General features: G+C 46.7%; 1 protein-coding gene across 1 annotated transcript; it reads left to right on the forward strand.

Moving 5' to 3' along the window:
* The first annotated feature begins 3627 nt into the window (after positions 1 to 3627).
* LOC103126437 (granzyme B(G,H)-like) lies at positions 3628 to 8659 on the forward strand. The gene is made up of 5 exons (XM_060175263.1): positions 3628 to 3857; positions 5165 to 5312; positions 5781 to 5916; positions 6116 to 6376; positions 8358 to 8659. The coding sequence occupies exons 1-5, from the start codon at positions 3791 to 3793 to the stop codon at positions 8508 to 8510; spliced, it is 765 nt and encodes a 254-aa protein (XP_060031246.1). The 5' UTR covers positions 3628 to 3790; the 3' UTR covers positions 8511 to 8659.
* Positions 8660 to 9716: the final 1057 nt, after the last annotated feature.

A 9716-nucleotide genomic window follows, 5' to 3' on the forward strand; every position in this document is an offset into this window, starting at 1 on the left:
TGCTGAAGGTGAGGAGGCCTGTCTGCTGCTCTTGCTCTCCTGGGTCTCACCTGTGTCCCCTCCCAGTCAGAGCTGCCCCTCTCCTCCTTCACATCCTGGCTGGCTGTCAGTCCCAGGAGCTCAGAGGAGAAGGAGGTGCACAGCCCCATGTGGTGTCCAGCCCAAGACCATGACTGACTGGACTCTCTTGTCTCTTTCCCAGGTTGGTGAGAAAGGCCAAGCTGACCTCAGCCATGAAGCCCCTCAGGCTGCCCAGCCCTGGGGCTCAGCTGAGGCCTGGACAGGTGTGCAGTGTGGCTGACTGGGGGAGAACTGCTGGCTGTAACAGAAAACACCCAGACACGCTGCACACCTACAACAAACAATTAAGGATATCAGTCATGCTCATATCACCACACCTATAGGCTCTGACTTGGCATGTTCAATTTTGGATTCATTTACTAATTTGGCATCCCCTATGAACGGGTGGTCTACTCTGATCCATATTGGTGTTACAGTATTAATACTCCTTGTACTTTCGCTTGTTTTTCCAGTTATGCTCAGAACAATCTTCTCATCCTTGAGGACTTTACGAATTCAATTTAATCAGTTCAAATTAAAAAATAAAAAAGGGGGAGATGCCACATCCCCTTCTACCCCAGCTGTTTGACAGAGTCACATCTGGGAGAAGCCTACTTCAGAGAAGGAATCTTCCTGGAATAGGATGTGGCATAATAAGGGGAATAATATTCTTGATAGAAATGACTGAGAGGATGAACTGTGAAATACAACTCCAGAAACCACCCTGTGAAAATTGTAAACAATCCCTCTTGTCAGAAATTTCCAGACAACATCCCCCAAACAAATGCAATGGAGCTTTTATGAAAGCATTACAAAGGGTTAAGCTGTTAGCCTACTCAAGCACCTAAACCCCAACCCTACAAGAATAAGAAAACTAATAACAGAAAGATAGTCCCCACAGCACAGGGACCCCCATGAATAGCTTACAAGTTTAATGGGAAACTCTGGTATCCACCTAGGTCTAGAGGGTTACAGAGAGTTCCTGACCCTCCATTGCCCTGTACAGGAGCATATGATGAAAAAGGCATTCATTGGGTAAATATTAACGGAGTAAGAACAATGTATTCTCAGCTAGGGTTCATGGAAAGAGTGGCTAGACAAGCTCCACCTTGGTGCATATGCACTAAGGAACAAAAACAAGGTATAATTAAGCAGTTAAAAAAGTATTACAAAAAATGTGTTGCCCAGAATGGGTACACAGTAAGGAGGATATAGAAAACATGCTCTGGGGAGTTGGGCTGTAGTGCAGCAGGTTAAGCACAGGTGGCGCAAAGCACAAGGACCGGCATAAGGATCCCGGTTCGAACCCCGGCTCCCCACCTGCAGGGGAGTCGCTTCACAGGCGGTGAAGCAGGTCTGCAGGTGTCTATCTTTCTCTCCTCCTCTCTGTCTTCCCCTCCTCTCTCCATTTCTCTCTGTCCTATCCAACAACGACAACAACAATAATAACTACAACAATAAAACAACAAGGGCAACAAAAAGGGACTAAATAAATAAAATAAATATTAAAAAAAAAAAGAAAACATGCTCTGTTCCAATATAACCTGTTTATCACCTTTTTAAAGGAAATTCTAGGAAACTTGTAAAAGGTTACTTTCATTTTACTGTAACTTTTGCCGCTAACAGCTGTACTGCAAAGTATAAAAAAGGCTTGCTTGCTTGAATAAATCAAATGGACATCAGACGTCAAGTCTGTGCTTTTGATTTCACTCACATCTTCGTGTCCACTGTCATTCTTGTTCGACTCTAACCCTGACCTCACCTTCATGGACCCTTACCGGCTGCAGCTGGACTGTAGTCTTTGCCCCAAAGAGAAAGACAGAGACAGCCTGGGAGTATGGATTGACCTGTCAATGCCCATATTCAGTAGAGAAGCAATCACAGAAGCCAGACCTTCCATCTTCTGCATTCCATAATGATCCTGCGTCCATACTCCCAGAGGGTTAAAAAATAAGAAAGTGATCAGGGAAGGGGATGGGATACAGATTTCTGGTGGTGGGAATTCTGTGGAGCTGCACCCCATTTATCCTATGGTTTTGTCAGTGTTTCCTCCTTATAAATGAAAAATCTTTTTAAAATATATTAATCAATAATAAATAAAAAAGGAAAGAAAATTTAAATATAATAATATAAAACCTTCAGAATGCACACAGTGAAGCATTATTTGCGTTTCTACTTCTTTTTTTTTTGCATAACATTCCCCAGATTCCCATTTAGCAATACAACCCCCACTATTTCATTCATCATTTTTCATGGACCTGTATTCTCCCCACCCACCCACCCACCCCAGAGTCTTTTACTTTGGTGTAATACTCCAATTCCATTTCAGGTTCGACTTGTGTTTTCTTTTCTAATCTTGTTTTTCAACTTCGGCCTGAGAGTGAGATCATCCCATATTCATCCTTCTGTTTCTGACTTATTTCACTCAACATGATTTTTTCAAGGTCCATCCAAGATCGGCTGAAAACGGTGAAGTCACCATTTTTTACAGCTGAGTAGTATTCCATTGTATATATATATACCACAACTTGCTCAGCCACTCATCTGTTGTTGGACACCTGGGTTGTTTCCAGGTTTTGGCTATTACAAATTGTGCTGCCAAGAACATATGTGTACACAGATCTTTTTGGATGGATGTGTTGGGTTCCTTAGGATATATCCCCAGGAGGGGAATTGCAGGGTCATAGGGTAGGTCCATTTCTAGCCTAGTGAAGCATTATTTGGACATAGGGGAAAAAATGAACCTGGCACGTATTACAATTTGGAAGCCATTTTATATCTGTGTTGAGACAAAAAAGTCAGATAAAACAGATAAAATATTACACAAGTTATTTTATATGAAATATCCAGAATGATAGAGCTGATAAATACATAAAGATGATTAGGACTTGACAGCAGGCAAGATAAGGTGAGGGGAACAGATCACAAAGTGACTCAGGGCCCATTAGGTAACAGAGGAGCAATCTGAGGGGTAGGGACAGGAGGATGAACAGTTCTGGAACGAGATCAAGGCAGTGATGGCACAGGCTAATGCATGCAATACATGCCACCAAATTGTGCAATATTAGAAGTTCATTGCATGGTTTCTTGATTTCAAATCAATTTTAAATTAAGATGATAGATTTATGTTAATTTTTCATTTGTTAAAATTCAGGTATTTTTGAGAAAAATATGTCTGGTTGCACGGTGGTGGCTAAATTCTCACTGTTTATTCATCCTTCAGCAGGGTCCATCCCGTGGTCACTGATATTCCTCTCTCCTAAATCAGCACATCAGCTTTCTAAGGAAGGATGAACATTCAGTGTGTCTTATTATACCACCTAGAAGGCCACAAAGAAATTAGTCAGATGGACCTACCCTCTCAAGATTGAATTTGTATCTGTCCTATCATTGGGGAGTCAGGTTTCTGGCCTTCAAGGACCTCCACTGATCAAGACCACATTGCATGTTGTCACCTTCACCTTGGTCTCCTGCTCCTGGTCTGGTCTGTTCAGATTATCACCTGTGGCCACTGGTGTGGTCAATACATGACTCTCATAAAACAGCCCAGAGAACATCAGCCTGGAGTGGGGGTGGGGAAATTCTCATAAAAGCCATCAGGATGGAGCCCCTCTAAAGCAGAGAGAATCTCAAGGTATCTGAGTCCAAGAGCCTCCTTGCTCTGCTACAAGATCAAACAGAACACAGAGCAAACCAGAGCAGCTGCCCCCTGAACAGCCTTCCTGGGAAGATGCACCTGCTTCTGCTCCTGCTCCTGCTCCTGCTGGCCTGCTTCCTGCCCCCCGGTACACAGGCAGGTGAGTGACCGCCCCACCCTCACAGTCAGGGCTCACCCCATGCGAGGCACAGATTACTTGTGCATGATCCTCTGTCTACAAGGAATGTGTGGAAAGCCAATTTCTCTCCCCCAGTAAAGCTCCAGATGATGCTATAGAAGATGATACAAGCAGCAAGGACCAGCAGGGGTGCATCTGATGGAGCACTCACATCACCCTGAGCAAGGATCAGAGTTCTAGTTCCCACACCTCACTTGCTCAAGTAGAGATTCAATGCTGCAGGTGTCTCTTTCCCTCCCCCTCTCTCTCACTGCCTACTCGCTCCAGCTCTCTGGGTCTCAACTGAAAAGTAAAAACAAAGAATATGGGAGGGCAAAATGGCTGCCAGGATGAGTTATGCAGGCACCAGCCCCATACAAGCATCCAGGAATAGACCAGTTGGGTGTGTGTGTGTGTGTGTGTGTGTGTGTGTGTGTGTGTGTGTGTGTGTGTGTGTGTGTGTGTGTAGAGGGACAGGAAGAAGAAGAGGGAGTGGAAAAGAAAGAGAGAGAAGGAGAGGGAGAGGAAAAGGGAGAAGGAGAATAACAGCAGAGAAATCAGATCATATGTCCATTCACAACAAGAATCAGAGATATAACACCCATTATATCCTACCTTACCTGTAAAGAAAATGGAACTTTCCAAGTAGGGAGGTGATGTAATCCAATAAAGAGGGCAGAAAAGTCTTCTGTGTCTGGGCTGGGAAGTGTGCTCCCATTAGCATCTTCTTGGGAAAGAAGCTGAGAAATGAAGTCTCCAGAGGGACTCTGATGGTTGTGAATGACACAGCCCCAAGACCCTAAATTGATTTCTACTTCTCTGCATTCCTTTGGCCACCTTCCAGGTGAGCCCCTGTGCCACAGACCATAAGACTTCTACTTCCAACAAACCTGCCAGCATTCCCCACTGGTTCTCATTAGGGGTTATGGGAATCATGGCTTCAACAGACAGCAGATACTAACTGAAGCAGAGCTGTCTGTCAGGACACAGGAAATCTTTTATGACAGTCGTTAGACTCCAAAGTTCTGTCTAGCCCTTAGAAAACAGTGTTATTCTAGAGATCAAAGCCTCACAGGGACCTTGGAAATGCACTTAAGCAAAAGCAAAGACAGGACAGGTAGTCTCACCTCCAGCACACAGCAGACTGAGCTCTAAGTGTCCCCTTCTGGGAAGAGGCAGCTGATGTCCTCCCATCCCCCTACTGAGTCACACCAGCCTCCCAAATACCACAGGCTGAACCTCAGCTTCACCACTGGGTGGTGCACACCGAAAACAGATGTTTGCTTCAGGGGAGATCCTCGGGGGACATGAGGCCAGACCCCACTCCCACCCCTACATGGCCTGTCTGAAGATGTCAGAGAGAGCATCAGAGTGTTTCTGTGGTGGTTTCCTGATCCGAGAGGATGTCGTGCTGACGGCTGCTCACTGTAATCAACGGTGAGGACCTTCCAGGGTGTGTGTGTGTATTTGTTTAAACCAGTGGCAGGGCACCTACCTCTAACCCGGTGCCCTCTGCCAGCATGAGCCAGGATACTCCACACAGAGAAAAGTGAGCAGGGAGATTGGGGAGAGGATGGGCAGTTCCAGAGCCTGGCTGATAAGAACAGAGGGGTCACCCTGCTGTCTTCAGTGCTGGGCTCTCACTACCGCAGGAGCAAACTAGCTTGATTTCACCATTGTTTCAGGAGTGACCAGTGCCGGGACTCACAGGGGCAGGTACAAATACAGCATAGCCCCACCTCAGCTTTCCCCCAGCTATAGAGGAGTAGAGGACGCAGACAGCTCAGCCCAGACCTCCATCCCTGGGTCCCATCTCAACAAGCTTTCTTTCCACAAGACCTGTTCACTTAGGTTCACTAAGCTGCCCTGCCAGTGACTCTCTGTCTCTCTCTGCTCCCTATGAAGTTCAATCACTGTCATCCTGGGAGCCCACAACATCCGCAAGTCTGAGAGCACCCAGCAGGTCATCCCAGTGAGCAGAGCCATCAGTCACCTCAACTATAATGCTCACAGCTTTGCCAATGACATCATGCTGCTGAAGGTAAGGAGGCCTGTCTGCTGCTCTTGCTCTCTGGGTCCCACATGTGTTCCCTCCAACTGAGAGCTGTCACTCTCCTCCTTCCCATCCTGGCTGGCTGTCAGTCCAAGGGGCTCAGGCAAGAAGAGGGCACACAGCCCCATGTGGTGTCCAGCACAGAGCCCTTTCACAGCTGAGTGAATTCTCTTCTCTCATCCCCCAGTTGGAGAGAAAGGCCAAGCTGACCTCAGCTGTGCAGACCCTCAGGCTGCCCAGCCCTGGGGCTCAGCTGAGGCCTGGACAGGTGTGCAATGTGGCTGGCTGGGGGAGAACTACTGGTTGTAACAGAAAACACCCAGACACGTTGCAAGAAGTCGACCTGACGATGCTGGAAGATTTTCAATGTCAATATTATTATAAATCATATAACAAAACCACACAGCTGTGTGCTGGAGATAAGTGGGGATATAAGAATTCCTTAAAGGTGAGTCTGAGCAACTGCCTAGCTTGACCGTGGCCAGAGGGCTGATTCAGGAGAAAAAGAAACCCACAGACAAGCAATGCAGCACCCATTCCCCTTCCAGCCTATGCTTTCTCTCCCAGCTACTGTGGGGAAGCCTCAGATAGGAAACACCTGGGAAATCTTCAGCTTTCTGCACCCACGGTGAATGGTCATGGCGCTCATGCTGAAGGAGGGTCGATAGGAAACACCTGGGAAATCTTCAGCTTTCTGCACCCACGGTGAATGGTCATGGCGCTCATGCTGAAGGAGGGTCTGCAGCACTGCCCACTCAGGACACTGCAGGCAGAGACGGTGCTCCCTTCTGTGCACTCATCAAAGCAGCTGCTCCTCCCCTGGTAGCCCCTGGGCTAATGAACTTGTCCTCCCCCTGAGTGCAGGCCCCACACCTCCTTCAGAGTTTTAGGATTATTTCAGGTCACGTGTCTCAGTACCTTTAGAAGTGTTGTGCTGTGGGGAGAGGAGGAGCACACACATTACAGTCCACAAGGACCCTGGTTGAGCTCCAGTCCCCACCCGCAGGGAGAAGCTTCAGGAGTGGTGATACTGTGCTATAGATGTCTCTGTTGCTTTCTCCCTCTCTATCCACCCTGCCCCTCTCACTTTCTCTATCTATCCAAATAAATAAAAATATTTTTTTTAATTTTTTATTTATAAAGAGGAAACATTGGCAAAACCCTAGGATAAGAGGGGTACAGCTTCACACAGTTCCCACCACCAGACCTCTGTATCCCATCCCTCCACTGACAGCTTTCCTATTCTTTAACCCTCTGGCAGTATGGACCCAAGATCAGTGTGGGATGCAGAAGGTTGAAGGTCTGGCTTCTGTAATTGCTTCCCCACGGAACATGGGCATTGACAGGTCGATCGATACTCCCAGCCTGCCTCTCTCTTTCCCTAGTGGGGAAGGGCTCTGGGGAAGCAAACCTCCAAGGCACATTGGTGGGGTTATCTGTCCAGGGAAGTCTGGTCGCATCCTGCTAGAATCTGGAACCTGGTGGCTGAAAAGAGAGTTAATATACAAAGCCAAACAAACTGTTGGACAGTTATGGACCTAAAGCCTGGAATAGTGCAGATGAACTTTTGGGGGTCCTTTATTTTGTAGACAGCTAGTAGGCATATTTTAGTTATATTTCAAAGGGCCTGTAGCTATATTACTGGTTTTTGGTTTTTTGGTTTTTGTTTTTTTGCCTGCGCCTGATATCTGATGTAGGTGCATCCTAATTATTGTCTGGGGAGATGATGTCATGGCTGGGAAAAGGACCTGAAAGCTGGATCAGGAAAGAGAGTAGCTCCCTAATATGGGAAAGGGGTATAAATATTACCATAAACCCCATCAATTTGATGTGATCTGGGGCCCATAATTAGCTTAGGAGCCTGTGTGACCTCTGCATCCCTGTAGATCTGAGCTCACATTCTGTGGTCATGTGTAGGAACATACCATGTTGCCCTAGTATCAACCCATCTTCCTCAGGTGTAGTAGCACAGTTTATTTTTTCCAACTCCCTTCCGAGGGTGGAACATTCTCTACCATTGTTGATCCAGATTGAGGGCAAGGTGCTATGGGGCCCCACAAAGGGGTCTATTTTGTTGTTCCTGATAGAAATGACCAGTAACAATGGAGGGAGGGATTTATTTGAGTTCTAGGCCCATCGAGTCTGTTTGGGAATCTCAGGACTCCCCGATAAGGGCCCCAAAAATATTATTAAAAATTCAAAGGAAGAAAAAGAATTGACGTAGCTGACCTGATGAACTAGGAGCAGCCACACAGGGATTAGTGAGTCACTGAAGATGTCCCTGATCAGGCCTTGGCAGTTTAAGAGGGACTGGAGCTACCCCACCTTCTGCCTGCACATGCTGTCCTTGCAAAGCAGGGGCCTGGGAGGCAGGAGGGCAGGACCGCCACTGGGAGAGCTCACTCAGTCCTTCCCCTCTCTGTCCACAGGGGGACTCTGGGGGTGCCCTTGTGTGCAATGGAGTGGCCCATGGCATTGTGTCCTATGGAGATATATGTGGACATGAACTAGGGGTCTATACCAAGATCTCCAGTTACATGCTGTGGATAAAGGGAATCCTGCAAGCACACACAGAAAGCTGACTCAACAGGAGGACGCCTGCCTTTCCTATGTGAGGTCCTGGCTGGGACTCCACCAATGCTTGAAAGGCACAGCAGTGGCCTGTCTCTCTGCCCATCTCTCTCACTTATTCTCTCACTCTCATTCTTGCAATAAAATAATTTTTTTCTTAAAAAAAGAGTACCGTGAAGTTTTTCATTAAGTGATATGGGACTTTTTTTTTCCTGCCAAAGACCATTTGGGTATATATTACAACATTTCAAGCTATAAAAATTTTTCCATACAGAAATCAGCACTTTGTATTGCTATGATAAGAGATCCCACCTTTATTTGGTCGCAAGTTCTGCCCGGGGATGCCTAGGTAGGGCCAGAACAAGTGACTCTGCAGACTATATGAGGACCACAGATGTGATATTTCCCAGCCCTGCTCTAGTTAAAAGAACCCAACAAACACACTTCACTGAGTTGATTCTGAATCATGTGAAGTGTGCTGTGGAGGCAGTGCAGGAACAGGGGGTCTGCCAACCTCTGAACAAATGACTTTTTTTTCTGTTATCTCCAGGCTTATACCTGGGCTTGGTGCCTGCACAAGGAATCCACTACTCCTGGCAGCCGTTTTTCCATTTTATTGGATAGCACAGAGAGGAAGTGAGAGAGAAGGTGGAGAGAGACAGGAAGAGAGAGAAAGATAGACACCTGCAGACCTGCTCCACCACTTGTGAAGCCAGCAGCTTGAACCCAGATCCTTGAGCTTTATATTCTGTGTGCCTAGCCAGGTGCACCACTGCCCCAGCGCTCCTGAGCAAATCGGCACCTCTGAGCAAATATCTTTGAACTGAATGGACATGGATACGTTTTCTGGGCCCTCATTTACAGGTAACATTCTGGCTCTAGAGGCCAGTGGCATAATTCATCAGTTTCTGATCCCTCCTGTCCACACAGAAATTTGCACACTAATACTGGAGTAGGTTTGATACAATAATGAAAAGGAAAACACAACCCAGATAACTATCAACATGTGAATAAGTAAATTGTGTAGGGCTGGATTGTGGTGCACCTATTAAGTGTATATGGCCCTGGGTTCAAGTCCCTGGTCCCCATCGACAGGAGGAAAACTTCAGGAGTGGTGAAGCAGGGCTGTGGGTGTCTCTCTGTCTCTCTCCATCCCTATCTCTTTTTCTGCCCTCTAAATTTCTCTTCTATCAAATAAAGTTAACAAAGTAAATAAA

This window comes from Erinaceus europaeus, chromosome 16, assembly GCF_950295315.1.
Source record: "Erinaceus europaeus chromosome 16, mEriEur2.1, whole genome shotgun sequence".
In the NCBI taxonomy this organism is placed as follows: Eukaryota; Metazoa; Chordata; class Mammalia; order Eulipotyphla; family Erinaceidae; genus Erinaceus; species Erinaceus europaeus.

What these genes read in the sequence shown, in the direction of transcription:
- LOC103126437 (XM_060175263.1), top strand. Translation starts at nt 3,791, where the DNA reads ATGCACCTGCTTCTGCTCCTGCTCCTGCTCCTGCTGGCCTGCTTCCTG. An exon ending in GCCCCCCGGTACACAGGCAG is followed by an intron (nt 3,858 to 5,164) that starts GTGAGTGACCGC and finishes TGTTTGCTTCAG; the next exon opens with GGGAGATCCTCGGGGGACAT. An exon ending in ATGACATCATGCTGCTGAAG is followed by an intron (nt 5,917 to 6,115) that starts GTAAGGAGGCCT and finishes CTCATCCCCCAG; the next exon opens with TTGGAGAGAAAGGCCAAGCT.